We start from the raw sequence: 18,849 nt of genomic DNA, 5'->3' as shown, positions 1-18,849 counted from the left end.
ATGGTTGCAATTTTGTTTTAGTCTAGTACTATAAGAAGAGTGTAGTACAGAAGGAAACCAGTCAGCTCAAAAAGTCTGAACCAAGTCTTTAAAAAAGGAATCCTGTAGTTTCACTGACATACTCTTACTCCAAATTCCTGCAGTATGTTTTCTCCTTAAACTATTTATCTAATTCTCTGTGAAAACATTTGAATCTGCTGAACATCATGAAGTTCAGTGTTTCCTTTTATAGTTGATGCAAGTAATTCCAGTCGAATAATAACCCTCCTTCAACTTATCTAACAAATGTATCCATAACAGTTATTTGATAAGTTTAACCTGGAACATTATTCGTGAATCATTTCAGCTCCACTAAAATATTCTTAGAAAAGATATTTTGTACTTATCATTCAATAGAGGGAACATCTTGATTTGCAGTGCAAGTAAATTTATATGTTTTGCTCATAAGTTCATCCCATGTTTAGTTTCATTTTCCTTTTGCATTGTTGGAACTTAATATGATGATTCATGTATTTAGATCTTTGCAGCGAACGTTAAATGAACTAAAGGAATACCAGAAGCAGCATGATAATTACCTGAGGCAGCAAGAATTGCTGGAGAAGCACAAAGTTATGCAAGATGAGCAACTGCTGAGAAATATAATCCATGAAACACAAATGGCTAAAGAAACTCAGCTAGGTAAATTCACTGTCTTTTGATGCAAATTATCAAATAGCAGTTTCGGAAATGTCATCATACTCAAATGAGCGTTTTCGCAGCTGCCTGTAGGTAGATGGTTACTTTGTATATCGGCATAAGTGCAACAATCAATTTATTTTACAATATCCAAGTTTCAACAATGTAAATTTTGAATTATTTTGTCAACTTTTGGAACAATTTGGTTAGCTTTGTTCAAGACAATGGATAACGAGGGCGATTATTTTGGGGAATACAATAATAAATATTGGAGCCAACTTATTTAATTTGTAGATTCTTTTTGAAAACTGTTTTGCAGCTACTTGTTTTATTTCCTTGTTATATTAGCCGGTACAGGTTGTTCTGCTATAACGTGACAGTTACATTCCTCTGTGAGCTCACTCTAAGAAAACCCACCATAGAACACCGCGCTGTAAAGGATCACTGTACAAAATCACTGTACCCACTCAGTAGAAGGTTGACAATTTGTCAGTCGCGTTATAGCCAATTCATGTTGATGAAACACACGTTATACCAGAACGATCTGTACATTATCCAGGAGGCAACTTAAAAAAGATAGTTTACAGGTGTTACGCTCCCAGCTAATGGTACTTCTGGCCAAATTAGATCTTAGAATGAAAGCTTGATAAATTTTTATTTTTATTTTTGTTTTGTTAGTTAATGTGATGGTTTGTTACTAAGGTATGATCACACAAGACTGCAGTTTTTTTTTAAGAACAGAACTTTATTGTACAAAGGAAGAAATAAAACAAAAGCAAGAAACTGTCGGTAGTCAGTTGAGTCGAACTATTAAAAAGTTGAGAAAGTGGTGTTATTTGTCTGGACTTGAGTATTTGTAATGGATAATGACAGGAAACAGGTTTAAACTTTGCCTGTCTGTGTGTATTTATTTCTTACTAAGTGTCTTGGATATTTGCTGTGGATTGTGCAATAATTCAATGAGTCCTTTCCAAATCTGGCCGTGTGAGCTTTTTCACAAATCTGAGAGCCTAAATTTTCTCAATTCCAATAATCAAACATAGAAGTTTCAAACATTAAACATTTCTGTGAGGTAGCTGATCCCTGAACTTCCCTAAATCTCTCCTGAGAGACAGAGTTTGTATTCTGAACAGAATTTTTAAAAACGTATGCATCCTAAATTCTTTTGAAATTTGTAAGGATAAGACCACAATTACAGCCCAGTCATTTAACTTTAGTCATGGGAAAGCTTCTGGTAATAATTATTCAGGATTTAATTAATAGAAAAAAATGAATTGATTCAAGAAGAATCAGCATGGGTTTTGAAAGGGTAAATCGTATTGCAGGAGGATCTTGAAGAGGTAGAAGAAAGGGTTTAAGAGATGCTGTAAATGTAATTACTGTAATTATGTGCAATGCGCCAATCTTGTAAAAGGTAAAATGTAATTGTTCGATGCAGTGGCACAAAATAGGTTTGTGAAAAAAGCTTTAGAGTGTCAAATAAAAGGAACTGTAGCAATCTGGATGCAAAATTGGTTCAAAAATAGGGAACAGAGTAATAATCAAATCCATATTTTTCAGAGGAACATTTGTAATGGAGTTCATTAGGGTAGATACTAGGACCCTTGCTTTTCCTGATTTGTGTTAATGATCTAATTCTACTGTTCAGACAATTTCAAATTTACAAATGATGCAAAACTTGGAAATGGTATCAGTGTAGACAGTGTAGAACCTCAACTGGACATATACAGGTGGGTGGATAGACAGCTAATGATGTTAAATGCCAGAAAGTGTGAGCTTTTGGTAGGAAAAGCATGGACAGATGCAACAAAATAAGGCATATACAATACTAAAGGAGGTGCAGGAGCGAAGTGACCTGGGTGTGTGCGTGCATTCAGATTCTTAAACATGGGGAGAAATAAAGCAGTTAATAAAGCATGCAGTACTTTGGGCTTTGTTAATTGGGCTATTGTGTACCTTCTGCTGAATTTATGTAAGATACTTGTTCGACTTCAGTTGAAGTATTGTGTACAGTTCTGGGCTCACCTTTTGGAAGAAAGCATTGTAGGGAGTGCAGAAGAGATTTACATAAATAGTTGCAGGACTGAGAAAATTCAGGTCTGTGGATAGATTGGAGAGTTTGGGACGTCTGTTTTGGAGAGAAGAAGGATAGAATTTTGCAAGTAGTGAGGGGTCTAGATAGAATAGATGGGGAGAAATTGTTTCCCCTTGTAAAAGAATCGAGAACAAGTGGGTGTAGATTTAAAGTGAGTTGTAAAATAAACAAATGTGATGTGAGAAAAGTCCTTTTCGCGCTACTAGCGGTTTGGAAGTGGAATGAACTACCTCTGTGTGGTGAAGGGATATTCAGTTGAGGAATTGAAGAAGACACTAGAACACAGCTTAAATCAAAATAATGTGCAACAGTATGAGTAAGAAGCAGGAAAATGGCACTAAGTTGTGAGACTTATTTGGAGAGTGGCTGCAGACACGAGTCCAAATGGCTGCCTGCATTGTAACATTTGTGATTCTGTAATTGATCTGAAAATACAGCTGATGGCTTTACATGTTTACCATACCTGTCATAAAGATAATGCTATAAACATGTTTCCATCAGCACCACAGAGTTCTACATTCGCTAGCTTTTTGACAAAATGCTGGATTTAATCACTTGCAGAAGGGTGATTTATTTTTTAAGAAGTAAACAATGCTCACATTTGCCTATATTTTAAAATTTAAAATACCAAAAGTTGCATTAATATACATAAACGAGACATGCTTCATCGCATATGCTGTAGCACCCCTCTTGAGAAGTGATCAGATTTTGTACAACATGTACAGAACATTCTTTAACTTGTGATATGACAAAATTGGGATCAGTAAGAAATTACTCAATAGTACAAAAATCAATATTTAAGTTAAATTTGTTTTTTAATTTTTTAGGAAACCACCAGCTTTGTCGTTGGGTTAACAAACAGCAAATTTTACACTGCCAGTGGGATCGTCCTGTGCGCTATACCAGAGGAGATCTTTTTGATACAGTAGAACATGTACAGGTATAAATTAAAATAAAATAGTGGTTTAATTTATGTTTGATATAAGGTGACAGCAATTTGGGCTCACCTTAAAATGTTGTTGTACCTGTTCATCTTCAGTTCACTTCCACTGTTTCCAGCTCCTTCACCCATTGCAAGATCACGATATTCGAGGCTTTTTTCAAAATGGTAATCCAGGGCTTATGGTCACCATTACTGCACTTGCGTTTTGTTCCAGATTTTTTTAATTAGCTACTTTTAAGTTATTGAACTGGCAAGTATCCAAACTAATGTCTCCAGACCATTAATCAAGGTTTCTGGATTGCTATTTCAGTACTATTATCAGCAAAAACAGTAGCACAGTGGTTGATCTAGCAGTCAGTACCCACCATTCATCTGGGTGTGCAATGTCCACAGTGACTAGAGCTTGTTTATTTCTCTTCCCTAGTCTGTCACCTTTCATCGGCTGTGATGCTTATTGTGAACAACTCATCAGCCCAGCTCTTTAATCAACCTAACGTCATCTGCTGTCATCTGTGAATTTGTAAAGCTATATTTCTGTTCCCATTTCCAAGTTATATTAATCCTATTATAGTTGGCATCCTGTTCTGTATCCTTCACCAACCTTCATTTTCTCTGTTTAACCATTTTTCAGATCTACTGTCGTGTTAGAAATATTTGTCCCATTATTTTTCAACATCAGGATTGCACTTTATTTTCTTGAAACTGTAGTGTATTTCTTCAATACTAAATGAAATGTTTTTAAGTTGTTGCAGAACTGTGTGAATGTCAGAGGCCAGTCTCGCTCCAGCACTACCTCTGGATAATGCTACAGGATAACTGCAAGGAAGTAGTAATTAATTTTGATAAAATTTAAACAAATGGTAAAGTCACCAAAATTTGGTCATAGAAGTACTATTTTAAGTACATTTGTTGAGTTAAGATTGTTCTTAAGAAAATAAAACTAGATTAAAATACAAAATCTGAATGACAGAAGGTCTTGACAGCAGTTATTATCTAAAAGTTGCCTTTCCAGAATGTAGAAGCACGACGAGATAGAATTTGAAGGTTGTATAATTTCTTTAAAGTATTGCCCAAAATTTGGCAGTCAGAAGTAAAGTAAAGACAATACTCATGTCTAACCTTGAAGAAAGCTTCCCATAAAGATCCAGCAATCTCTGTGACATGGTTCCTATCCTTTGCAAGCGGAAAGCACATGTGCACACATTGTGCATTTTTCAACCAAAGAAAAGCTTGGAAGAAAGGCATTCCCAGGTAATCTATCCACTTCTACCAATCAGGGTCTACTCGCCAGCCAATCAGACACCCTTACGCACTTCAAATTGTTGTTCCTTTGAGTTTTTGGTATTCTTGTGCTTCCGTCCTAATGAATTCAAGATGAAAAGCTTCAACAGAAACTCTTTCTGCATGTTTCCATGCAGCAGAAATTGCTGTCGGTTTCATGGGATAATTATGACAAATGCTGACTGTTTGACCATTGTTGCAATGACAACATTTGGGGCTTTTATGAATTCTATCTTTCAAATTTGTTTTTTGTTTTATGATGTCAGTTAAGATTTTAAATATTACAATTGAGCTTAATTTACAATGAAATGTATTGGAAGCCTCATCATTTTTTTTGAAGAATTTTAAGGTATTCTTCCTTTTGTATTGCTCACTACTTGCATTATATCTATTTGAGGCGACACGGTGGCTCAGTGGTTAGCACTGCTGCCTCACAGCACTAGGGACCCAGGTTCGATTCCAGTTTCGGGCGACTGTCTGTGTGGAGTCTGCACATTCTCCCCGTGTCTGCATAGGTTTCCTCTGGGTGCTTTGGTTTCCTCCCACAATCTAAAGATGTGCAGGTCAGGTGAATTGGCCATGCTAAATTGCCCCAAAGTGTTGAAGGATGTTTAGGTTTGGTGCATTAGTCAAGGGTAAATGTACATCAATAGGGTCTGGGTGGATTACTCTTCGGAGGCTAATTGTGGACTTCTTGGACCAAAGGGCCTGTTTCCACACTGTGGGGATTCTGTATAATAGTTTGCATATAATTTTTAGTTCTCTTTCAGATTGGTGGAAAATCACTGTATAGCAAACTTTCTTTTATTCTTTCACTTTTCGATGTCTGTAAGATTTCATTTGTTTCAGAAGGGTTAACTGGTTTGGGTTAGCACAGAAAGTGTTTCATTGGGTCACACTGTGGATCTGTACTTGGTATTTCTTACATTATTGGAATATTACACAGACCCAACATTTTCACAATTGTCTAGAAAGTAGTTAAATACATGTGAAAGTGCATTTTTCCTTTCAGTTTGGAGAGGATAGTTCCACCTCAAGTATGATGCCCGTTGAGATGAAGTTAACGATGAATATGACATGGGACAGCATACAGCAGCAATTTCCATCATCACCAACAGGTCGATCAGTGTTGAATATATGGGGAAAAGATTTCTCAAGCTACAATGTAAGTAGCAGTGAGGCTTTGTTTTGTGCTCCCTATATTCTGAATCCTTATGGAACCACTGTTCCTGACCCAGGATGATAATCTTCCAAGCCAACACCTGTATGTAAAAATTTCAGTGCTATTCTTTTTCTTCAGGATTTCATTCAGATTAAACCAAACCTTTGGGTTTTGGTTTGAATCTATTCATATAACATTAACTTTTTCATTTCTTCCTAGCTACATCTCAATCGATTTTTTTTTTGGTTCTAATTTATTTTTATTCCGCATTGTTTGAAAAAGTTGCTGAAGCTTCCTTTGAGACAACAAAAAAATTTACTTAAAATAATTTGATAAATTGTTTCAGTTTCGTTTTTGTTTAGGAATGCCATATTTTAATAGTAAGTCATTTGACTTTGTGATAAATGCTGTAAAAAAGACTTGGGCCATTGTACTGTGATATAATGATTCTTACTAATGGCATTTTTGTTTCAGTTCTGAAGTAGAGACATTTGTGCTGCTTCCCGAAATAATAAGGCATTGTCTGCTCCTTTGATCAGCATATTGTGCAGACAGTTAATATTGCCGAAACCCCATACAGGGAAATTAAAAATAAAAGCTGAAGGGATCACCCCAGTTTGCAATTGCATACTTCAGTGCAGTTAGTTATAACATGGAGTAGTCAGGCTTATGTTAGCAGATTGCCTATATACTCTTGTTGCGAACGGGGCCGTGAAAAGTACTTGTTTTGCAAAAAGTAATTTAGAGTATTATTTTATTCAGAAATGACCGCAAGTTTAGAAAGCTGTCTTTTTTATAATTCTTTACAAATTTACTTGGAAAAAAAATTGGTCAGTTTTCAAGTTAAAATGGTGTATTACATTAAGAAATACAATGGTTAAAATATGAAATATTTATACATACACTGTTTCTGTTGCCAGGATATACTATGGCCAAAAAGATTGGACTGTATACACACTTATCCCACTCTTCCCAAGGCAGCTGATCTTCCAACATATTTTCTACCTCCAGAATACAAAGGATTTGGGTAAGAATTTGGAGACTGTTGTTGAAAATTGGACCATTTTGTAAGGTACTGGAATGCCATCTTAACAACTAAATGCAGCAAAGTGTAAGTAATTGCTGTAAAAACAGCAGAGCTGCAAAACAATAATGCATGCTGATTTTTTTCTATTATTAAAAGTTTGGGGGTTTTTTTAAGTAATTTGCCAAGAGATATCAAGGCTTTGACCATGTTATAAAACCATAAAATCTAGAAGCAGAAGTATGCTATTTAACCTTCAAATTTGCTTCACCATTCAAAGAGTGATAATCCTTAACTCTACATTTCTGCCTCTTTGTCATAACTCTCAATTCCCTTACTGATTAGAAATCTATCTCCCTCAGCCTTCAATATACTTAACCCACCCTCTACAATCTTCAGCAGTAAAGGTTCCACTGATTCACAGTCATCTGAGAGAAGAAATTCCTCCTTATCTGTGTCATCAATGAGTGAGATTATGCTGCTGGCCCTAGATTCACCCATAAAGAGAAACAACCTGTTAGCATCCACCTTATTATAAAACTGGTAAAAGAAATGGTTCAGAATTTATAAAGTATAGGAGTGAAATTGTCAGTTAATTCAATTCTGACATAGGAATGCTTTCAAGAAAATGTTTTCAAAAGTCCAAAAGTAGACCTGATTTGGAGATGCCGGTGTTGGACAGGGGTGTACAAAGTTACAAATCACACAACACCAGATGAAGGAGCGGTGCTCCGAAAGCTAGTGCTTCCAGTTAAACCTATTGGACTATAACCTGATGTTGTGTGATTTGTAACTCCAAAAATAGAGCGATGGTTGTGCATTGGTAACGTTACTGAATTGATAATCCAGAGACAAATGCTGTAGGGATAGCGTTTCAAATTCCAGTACAGCAACTGGTGATCTTCAAATTCAATTCATAAATCCTGGAATTATAAAAGTAATCTGATTCACTGATTTCCTATCGAGAAGGAAATATTCAATATTTACCTCCTATCCCCACCTTGGTCGGAAGAGTAGAAGCATGGACTATTTTCTAAATGGGAAGAAAATTCAGAAATCGGAAGTGCAAAGAGACTTGGGAATTCTAGTCCAGGATTCTGTTGAGGTAAACTTTCAAGTTGAGTCAGTAGTTAGGAAGGCAAATGCAATAATAGTATTTATTTCGAGAGAACTTGAATATAAAGGCACAGTTTTACTTCTATAAGGCTCTGGTTAGGCCACATTTGGAGTATTGTGTGCAGTTCCGGCCCCATATTTCAGGAAGGATGTAGCAGCCCTGGACCATGTTCAGAGAAGATTCACAAGAATGGTCCCAGGAACTAACAGCTTAACATATGAGGAATGTTTGAGGACTCTTGGTCTATACTTGGAGTTTAGAAGGGTGAGGAGTGATATAATTGAAACTTACAGAATACTGGCCGTGACAGTATGAATGTTAGGAAGATGTTTCCATTGGTTAGAGAGAGACTAGAACCCGAGGGGTATAGCCTTAGACTAAAGAGAAGGCCTTTTAGAACAGAGATAAGGAGAAATCTCTTCAGCCAGAGAGTGGTGAATCTTTGGAATTCGCTGCCACAGAAGGATGTGGAGACCAGGTCATTGAGTATATTTAAGACAAAGATAGGTTCTTGATTGTGAAGGACATCAAGGTTATGAGGAGAAAGCAGAAGAATGGGCCAACCACTTTGAAGTGGTTGAATGGCAGAGCAGACTCGATGGGCTGAATGGCCTAATTTCTGCTCAAATGTCTTGTGGACTCTTAAGTGGGTGGCACGGTGGCACAGTGGTTAGCACTGCTGCCTCACAGCGCCAGAGACCCGGGTTCAATTCCCGCCTCAGGCGACTGACTGTGTGGAGTTTGCACGTTCTCCCCGTGTCTGCGTGGGTTTCCTCCGGGTGCTCCGGTTTCCTCCCACAGTCACAAAGATGTGCAGGGTGAGGTGAATTGGTCAAACTAAATTGCCCGTAGTGTTAGATAAGGGGAAATGTAGGGGTATGGGTGGGTTTCGCTTCGGCGGGTCGGTGTGGACTTGTTGGGCCGAAGGGCCTGTTTCCACACTGTAATGTAATCTAATCTAATCTAATCAAAAAAGTGCCCTCTGAAATGACCTAACAAGCCACTCAGTTCAGGGGCAATTAAGAGTGGCCAACGATGCTGACCTTGATGTCTAACCCTTTGATAATTATTTTCATAAAATGGTGTAATGTAATGTCAACCATGTACCTAAATAGGGATGACACTTTGCTACCCTGTGTCATATACTTATATAAACATATATGGAACAACCCAGGAAAATTACAAGGATTAAACACACTAATCCTAATTAATATCATATGTACATATAGCTTACTTTCACCTTTGGGTATATTTTACTAAATTGTGAGTATATAAACGATTGAGACATTTTCTTTCTTTCTTATTAGTGTCCGATCATTTCTGATGCCTTCAGGAAACCAAGATAGAGACATGGCTGGCAGACCTCCTGACTGCTCTTCCATGTTAGATTTCCACAGTAATGAACAGCTTTATCAACTAGTGAAAGAACTGGAAAATACACCAGACTTGAAATCAGGAATACCAGACTACTATGCCAAACAGGTAAGTTTGTTTTTTAATTAACTGAAAGCCAAATTGCATAACTCTTGTTGAATATTGTTAATGCTAATGTTGGAGCATCTTTCGGTGCAAGAGAAACTGGTGCCAGAACGTGCAAGGGAGCAATGAGCCAGAACAAAATGATTGGAAGAGTAAAGTAAACCTTAGGCCCCTCCAGCCTGCTCTTGCAGTTAGTAGTTCATGGCTAGTTTCCCTTTTCACCCCACTCCTGATCTCTCTTGTTTTTCTGAGGGACCAAACATCTGTCTTTCTCAGCCTTCAATCAATTTAACAACAGAGCATCCATGATCCTGTTCAGCAAAAAAATTACAAAGATTCACAACACTCTCAGTCAATAAGTTTATCTTTAAGCCTAAATAATCAGTCCCTTTCCCTGAGGCTGTGGCCTGAGTTCTAGATTTCCCAGTTAAAGGAAACAGCCTCTCTGTCTCTCTCAACAAAACCACTTTACAATCTTGGATGTTTCAGTGAGATTACATAATTCTTTTAAACACCACAGAATATGTCCCAGGTTGACTCAGTCTTTCATTATCGAACAATCACATCATTCCAGGAATTAATATGTTGGACCTTTATTGTATCAACTCCAAAGCAAGTATATCCTTCCTTCAGTATAGAGATCAAAACTGCGCGCACTGCTCCAAATGTGATCTTACTAAAGTCCTCTTAATTTGTAGCAAGACTTTGTTGTACATGTACTCCAGTCCCCTTGAACCAAGACCTTTGGTGTTTAACTTGCTGAAAAATAGGTGTAGTATTTTATCCTAAGTTGGTATGTTAACCCACATTTATTGGATTATATCACTTCTATTTATTTAACCTTTTGTAGGACAGTCACGATGCTGCTTTCCCCCAATCTCATTTTTACACTTTAAAATTGTGCCTCTGTATTCCTTGCGTATGTTTTCACCTGGTTTCAAACATGCACAGCCTAACATCTCGCCATTCCTTTTTTTAATCACAAAACAGTCCAGTTATTTTGGAAAAATCTCCCTCAATATTGTTTCACGTGTTCACTCGCTGATTCTTTGTCACTTTATTGTAAGAATTAATAAATTGCCATTCAAAGCACCAGAGATGGGATTGAGAGTGCCGTTTTCTTCTTGTACAGCGCAGTGACTGGAAATTATAGTACAAATGTGATGAAAATACTACAAACAATACTTTTATTTCAATTAAACATAGAATGCAGAAGTTATTGACCAAATTAAGTCAATGCATTCAAGACATTTTGTAGCTTACTAACTGGATAGGCATCGCTGATATAGTGGAGAAGACTTGACAGTTGCAAAATATGGTGTTATTCATGCAGTGTCATATTTCATGCATATGTCACACGGGAATGGTTCCAGGAATGAGAATTGCAGTTACGAGGGTTCATTGAAAAGTTAGGCCTGTTCTTAGAGAGAGAAAGACCAAAAGAAATTGATAGACAGTTTCAAATCATAAATGGTCTGCCTAGAGTAGATAGGGGGAAGCAGTTACCAATCGTGAAAAGGCACAGAAGATGGAACACACCTAAAATAATGTACAAAAAGAAGCAAAGGTGGAATGAAAAAATACTTCTTCAGTCAGTGAGTGATTAGGATACGGAATGCATTGTTTGGAAGTATGGTGGATGCAAGTTCAATTGAGGCATTCAAAGATGATGTAAAATGCAACCTTTGGCTACATTTTTGTAGTTCACTTCGCAAATATTTGTTTTTCTTTGAACAGGCTCTGTTTTCTCACTTGAGTATTATAGAGGAACAAGTTGGAGAAGTTATCTCTCAAGCTATTGAAAAGGTAAACTGATAATTTCATCAGATTAAAGAAGTAAAATCCAGACAGTCTCTAGCACTTTAAACATTCATATTTTCAAGTATCAAAATAAATCTGTTTGATCAGCTGATTTTAAAAATTTCCTGTTGCTTCCCAGAAATAAATTTGCAAACATAAAAATATCTCTTTAACATTGTCTGTATTCTTCTCTGCATAACCTGTAATGAATGTGCAATAAGTACTTTGTCTCCTGTGCACTTTTTTTTGTATATCTCCACAAATATAACATCATGGCCTAGTATCATCCCCGCTGTACCATTATCGTGAAGCTGATGCACTGAAAGTGCTTGGGTACTTAACAGGATGAACATCAGGCATACCTAAAATGGGATGTCAACCTGGTGAAGCTACAGCATATAACCACTTGATGTCTCACAGACCAGTCAAGCTCTAGCCTGACATTATCATACTCATAGAATCATAGCTTCATCCCAGATAACAGCATCACCATCCCTGGATATGTCCTCTGTTACTGGCAGGACAGACCAAGCAAAGATGGGAGCACAGTCAGGAGAGAATTGCCCTAATAGTCCTCAACATTGACTTTGGGCCCCACGAATAGCATCCTGTCTTTGGTTGAGTGTCTAATCAGTCTTGTTCTAGTGCTCTTTCCCTCTTTTTATTCTCTCTTTTAATCTGTACTATATCTATCTATAATGCTCATTTGAATGTTGGTGCTGTTACTATTGAGTCTACTGTCACCTGTTCAGGCAATTCATTCTAGATCACAGTAATTCACTATCTAAAAATATTATTAACGTTATAAATATAAAAGAGTGCTTAATCAGTTGAAATAGTTACTCCTTGAGATTTTGGAGATTTGTAGCTCAGGTTGTACGTTTGCTCGCTGAGCTTGTGGATTTGTCCTCGGACGTTTCATCACCATGCTAGGTAACGTCAGTGAGCTTCTGATGAAAGCTAGTGTTCTGTGCTGTTTGTGTTTTCATCTGTTGTGGTGGGTGATATCACTTCTGGTTCTTTTTCTGAGATGTTGGTAATGGAGGTCCAAATGGTTGGGGTCCAAATTGATATGTTTGGTAATGAAGTTCCAGTGTGAATGCCAGGCCTCCAGGAATTTCCGTGCATGTCTTTGTTTAGCCTGGCCCAGGATGGATGTATTGTCCTAGTAAAACTAGTATCCCTCTTCGTCTGTGTGTACTCCATATTTGCTCTACTAAGAGCTTTCATAATTTTGAACACCATTTAATGAACTTTTAATTTAATAAGCCTAGCTTTTCTAGACATAACCAAATTCATAAGCTCATAAGAAATAGAAGCAGGTGTAGACCATTTGGCTTATCAAACTTCAACAAGATCACAGCTGATCTGGTTTTCATTAGAATTCCTCTTTCCTGCACGCCCCCAATAATCCTTGACTCTTGCCTGACAAAATACTGTCTAACTTATCCTTGAATATTTTCAACAAACCAGCCTCCACTTCTTTTCATGCAAGAGATTTCTGAAGATGATCCTCTGCCAGAAGATGTTCCTTGTTATCTTTGTCTTAAATGGAGAGCACTTACTTTGAGTAGAATCCCCTATTTCTAAATTCTGCATGTGAGGGAACATCTTCTCAACATCCTCAAAATCTTGTGTTTCAAAAAGATCACCTTTCATCTTTCTTAATGCTGATAACTTTGGGCACAATCTACTCAACCTTTCTTCGTAAGACTGCTCCTTTATTCCACAGCTCATCCTAGTTAGTCTTCTCTGAATTGCTTCGAATGCAAGTAGATCCCAGCTTAAGAAAGGAGACACGAACTGTACACATTACTCTAGGTGGCTTCACAAATGCCCTGTACCCGAGTAGCAACGCCTGCCTAGTTTCATATTTCATTCCCCTTGCAATAAAAGCCAAACATGCTGTTTGCCTTCCTAATTACTTGCTGTGATTCGATCCGCTTGTGATTCATGTACAAGTGCACCCAGATCCCTCTTTACATAGTTTCCCTCCCTTTAAATAGTATGCTATTCTTTTCTTCCTGTCAAAGTAAACTACATCAGATTTTTCTACATTACATTCCATCCACACACTCACTAAACCTTGATTTCTTTCTTATCTTTGTATCTTTACCCATTCCAATCTCTTCCTCAGCCTTTTAAAGCCATGGCAAACTTTCCTAAAGTTTGGTGTCCTGACTTCAACACACTACTCCAGTTGAGGTATATAATAAGCAATTTATGAGGGCTTAGTGTACCAGTTATTTTCGTACTCTTCCATTGGTAAAACCGAGAATTCCTTCGGCTTTTAACAGTCTTTTGAAATTTGTCCTGTCACCTTCAAAGATTATTCCTACATCTCAAGCTTTTATTTCCTTAAAAATTGTACCAATTAGTTTGGTACTTGAATCTGTTTAGTCTCGTGAACACAATGGGTAGATCTGAATTATTGTACTTTTGCTATTGTTCACTGGATAACCTGAAGGTTAGCCAGTCAATTTAGGTTCACGTTTATTTGTTGATTACATAATTATGTGGCGTATGCTTACCATTTTAATACGTGAGCAATTACTTTTCAACTGTCATGCAATCTGACCTGTTAAAGTCAAAGTTCATTCTATACCGAGAAATTTTGTACAGGACAGAACAAGTTCTTCTGACTCATAATGCTGATGTCTCACCCAAACTTATACAAGACAGAGCAAGTTACTCTGATTATAAAAACTATGTAGAAATTTATAACGTACACATGTCTGGGAAAAATGTTTTCAGTTCATGCAACTGTTAACACTATCTAATATTACTTTTTGACTAATCTAAATTAATTTTGGTGATGAAGTGAGCAGTTATTATTTGAAAAATCAACAGATCTGCTTCTCTTCCAGCAAACTGCTCCAATGTGGTTACTATTGAATGAAGCTGGTTTGTACTGGCGAGCTATTGGGAATACAACTTCTGCTCTTGACTGTTTAAGACAAGCATTGAATCTGGTTCCAGAAGATTACATGGATATTCCACTTGTCAACCTGGCTAATCTTCTAATTCACATTGAGCTACATCAGGATGCTGCTGCTCTTTTGCAAAAAGCACTGGCTATTAACGGCACAGAGGTAATTTCACCAGATTTTTAAAAATTGATACTGCATCAAGTCAGAACGCACAAAAATTGTGCTGTCTTTGAGTTCAAAATGCCAGTTAAAAATATAAATCACTTTTTAAAAAATTATGGATTCATTTGGCACATGCGATCCATACTATCGATGGACCTTTCCAAGTTGAACCAAGATGCACAGTAGGAATTGAGTGAAACTGACCCAATAACAACAATTTGAAATCAATGACCCTGTGGTCAGCTAACAACAGCGGATCTGTCAGTTGTAAGAACTACATATATTTGAATTAAAATGTAAACTTAGAAAATAGAAGTTTAGATTCTACTGTGTTACAGAGAATGAACTAGTTGCTTTTTATGAAAACTCGATGGAAAAGTCGAATAGCGTGGTGCACAGTTATTAGTTACACATAAATTTTGTAACTTTTACTAGTGAAAATGGGGAGTTTTGTACTGCAGATTACCCGCACTTTCCACATCCTAGAAAAATATATTTTTAATGCCATCTTAACACCAGCACTCGATAAAAATTGCATTGTCAAAGGCACACTGAATAATTTTGTGTTTTAAACTGGAACTGTGACATAGATTAGTTGACTCAGCACAAATTAAAAATCAGAACTTAGTCCTGCACTATATCATGACATCTTGACCCTATCGTGACCAAGAAGTTATGAGATACAATTTTCAAAGTTATGAATATTAATGAGAGCCCGTGGGCAAAAATTCCATCTGAGAAAAAAAGCATGAGATTTTTTTTATTGATGGCACTTTAACTGTTGTCATTTCTTATCTTTGTCTCCTTGGTTCCAAACAAAGATCCATCAATTCAGTATCACAACCATGAAGCACTTGAAAATGGTGTTAGAAAAATTGAAAGCATTAGTCTTAGGAGTGTTATTTCACTTTGTGCTTATCACATTGCAGCATGATACCTCATCTGTATTTACCTCTAGCAGTAATATAAGTACTCACATCTATACTGATACTTTCATTTGAGATGAAGATATGTCTAAAATTTTCCATTTGCACATTTTGAATACTTCAGATGTTAACCTAATGGAGGCAAAAGGTAACAAATGTCCCAACTGCTAAACGTGGCATTTTGCTTTATTTCTAAGCTGCAATAGCTGACAAACTTTGATTAGATTAGATTAGATTACTTACAGTGTGGAAACAGACCCTTCGGGTCCACACCAACCCTCCGAAGAGCAACCCACCTAGACCCATTCCCCTACATTTACCCCTTCACCTAACACTACGGGTAATTTAGCATAGCCAATTCACCTAACCTGCACGTTTTTGGACTGTGGGAGGAAACTGGAGCACCCGGTGGAAACCCATGCAGTCACAGGGAGAATGTGCAAACTCCACACAAACAGTTGCCTGAGGCGGGAATTGAACCAGGGTCTCTGGCGCTGTGAGGCAGCAGTGCTAACCACTGTGTCACTGTGCCGCCGGTGTGAACTTGTTGGGCCCAAGGGCCTGTTTCCACACTGTCGGAAATCTAATAATAAAATTTGCATCATTTCAGTTTGTCTGAGCGTTGAATTAACCGTAATGTGTTGCTTTTTCCAGCCACTAACACTTCTAAGCTTAGGGAATGCCTATCTGGCTCTCAGGAACATTAGTGCTGCTCTTCAAGCCTTCAGAACAGCGCTGGACAGAACAACTAGATGCCCTGAATGTGACAGCAACCTGAAGTTAATCCGCTGCCTACAGTTCTATCCTTTTTTGTATAACCTTACATCATCTAAGTGTACAGGTAAGCAATAGAGTAGATCTTGAAGGAAGCAAAGAGAAAACTCCATAATTATGCCATCTTTTAAATGGATGCATATATATGTCTTCATAAGGGTACAGACAAAATCTCTGCTAAGTAAGATGCGCAATGTTTTATAAAGCTTCACCTACATGGACACCTAAAAGCGTATAATGTTGCATTAAGTCTTAATTTTTGTTAGTTATGTCTGATCTCAAACTGTAGAGAACTGGAAAATAGCCAATGTTCTTTTGTTCAAGAAGGGTAACAGGGATAATCTTGCAGATTACAGGCCAGTAAGCCTTATATTAGTGGTAGGGAAATTATTGAAGAAGATTCTTTGGAACAGGATTTATTCACATTTGGGAAAATATGGACTTCTTAGCAATAAGCAGCATGGCTTCGTGCAGCAGAGATTGTATCTCACAAACTTGAGTTCTTTCAGGAAGTGATAAAGATGATTGATCAGGTCAAGGCAGTGAGTGTTGTTTACTTGGACTCTACCAAGATCTTAGACAAGTTCCCCAATGGCACACTGATACAGAAGGTGAAGTCACATGGTATTGGCAGTGAAGTAGCATGATGGATACAGAACTGGCTTGGGCATTGAAGACACTAGTGGTGTGAGGGTGTTTTTCTGACTGGAAATCTGTGATCAGTGGTTGTCTGATTAATAAGTTGTGAATAACAGATTTGGGGAACTGTGGATAGTGAGGAGGATTGCTAGAAGATACAGCAGGAGATAGATGACGTGTAGAGAAATGGCAGACGGAATTTAATTCCGGCAATGCAAAGTACAACATTTTGAAAGATCTAATGCAGAAGGGAAGTGTACAATAAATGGCAGAATCCTTAGGAGCATTAACATGCAGAAGGGAGTTAGGCACAGAAGTCCACACTTTCCTGAAAATGGCAGCACAAATGGATAAGGTGGTCAAGAAAGTATGTGGCATGCTTGTCTTCATAGGTCAGAACAAAGTGGTAAAAATTAGCAAGCCATGTTACAGATGTACAGAATTTTATTTAGGCCACATTTGGAATATTACGCATAGTTCCGTCGCCAAATTACCAGAGGATGTGAAGGATGGAGAGGATACTGGACAAGTTTGCCGGGATGTTACTTGTTTTGAAGGGTATTATCAATGAGGAGAGTTTGGACAACGGTTTTCACTCGAATGCTGGAAGGTTACGGACGACCTGATTTTAAATTTATAAAATTGAGAGGCATGGATAGAATGGATAATCAGTCTTTTTCCTAAGGGATATAGGTTTAAGGTAAAAGGGAGTAAGTTTAAAGGAGTTGAGAGGCAAGAGTCTGGAATACAATGCCAGAGGAGGTGGTAGAAGCAGATGCAACAGCAATGTTTAAGAAGCTTGTCATATGCATGAATAGGCAGGGAATAGAGGAACATGGACTGCGTAGGCAAAAGGTTTTTAGTTTAGAAAGGTCTCATGTCGCTGGAAGCTAGGTGGTCCAGAAGGCCTGTTCCTGTGCTGTACTGTTCTTTATTCTTTTGTTCTAGAACCAAGGGAGTTTCATGAAAATGAGATGGGTGCCAATCAGGATGACATGAGATAAAAGTTTTTTATTCAGACTGTTGTGAATCTTTGTAATTGTCCACAGCGGACTGTGGAAGCTCAAACTTTGAGTATGTTCAAAACAAGGAGTTGTAGAATTCTGATTACCAGTTACATAAAGGTTTATGGGAATAATGGGGGTGAAAGGCAGTAAAGTGTTCAATCAGCTGTGATTGTATTAAATGGTAGATTAGGCTCTGTTAAGTTCTTTTTCCTGAGATTCTTACGCACTTGATGCAACTACAGCACACCAACTTCTGTGAACAACAACCAAATTTATTAAGCACAGTACAATACAAGTTTTCTGGAGGAACCTTTAAAACACGCATCGCAGGGCTTATGGAGTTGTGGCAAAAGCTCTCCAAACAAAGGAAATAGTCCTTCCTTTATACAAAAAACTTTACATCACAGTTAGTAATGCCCACAAGACAAACCCCAGCCACTCCCCTACAGTCACATGCCACTCAAGATGCAATGTAGTGACCACCTCACCTCCAGAAACAATGTAATGCAAATCATCCCTTAATGGCCAGATCTGGTGTGAATTGCATTTTTTTTAACTATAGGGAGTAGTCAGAATTCCAACTATAATGTTCTTATTGATTTCTGAATAGGAATGAAAATAGGCTTTTGAATGGCAAGGAAATGGCCATGTAAGTGGCTCTGGATAATAAGAGATGATAAGGTAATTTCTTACAATTTATCTGTAAATCAGAAGCATCCCCACCCATGTCTCAGGTCATGCAGTTTCCTAAAGGTCAGCAGAGTAGATTAACAAATTAATCTCAGAATGAAAGATAAACCATATATTTTGTTTTGGTGAAAGTGGATACTGCGGA

General features: G+C 37.5%; 1 protein-coding gene across 4 annotated transcripts in view; it reads left to right on the top strand.

Moving 5' to 3' along the window:
* ttc17 (tetratricopeptide repeat domain 17) overlaps positions 1-18,849 on the top strand; it is a 95,052-nt gene that overhangs the window by 43,175 nt on the left and 33,028 nt on the right. For all 4 annotated transcript variants that reach the window (XM_087996320.1, XM_043705479.2, XM_043705477.2 and 1 more), the window contains 8 exons: positions 518-678; positions 3,598-3,710; positions 6,007-6,159; positions 7,077-7,183; positions 9,605-9,779; positions 11,514-11,582; positions 14,444-14,668; positions 16,249-16,435. In XM_087996320.1, coding sequence (XP_087852446.1) covers positions 518-678; positions 3,598-3,710; positions 6,007-6,159; positions 7,077-7,183; positions 9,605-9,779; positions 11,514-11,582; positions 14,444-14,668; positions 16,249-16,435 — 1,190 coding nt within the window. The remainder of the gene's footprint in view (positions 1-517; positions 679-3,597; positions 3,711-6,006; positions 6,160-7,076; positions 7,184-9,604; positions 9,780-11,513; positions 11,583-14,443; positions 14,669-16,248; positions 16,436-18,849) is intronic.

Source organism: Chiloscyllium plagiosum, unplaced genomic scaffold, assembly GCF_037043375.1.
Source record: "Chiloscyllium plagiosum isolate Xiang-an unplaced genomic scaffold, Cpla_swu_hap1 HiC_scaffold_18, whole genome shotgun sequence".
Taxonomy (NCBI): domain Eukaryota; kingdom Metazoa; phylum Chordata; class Chondrichthyes; order Orectolobiformes; family Hemiscylliidae; genus Chiloscyllium; species Chiloscyllium plagiosum.
Note: the sequence above shows the minus strand (reverse complement) of the source record. Positions and strands in the feature narration are given on the sequence as shown.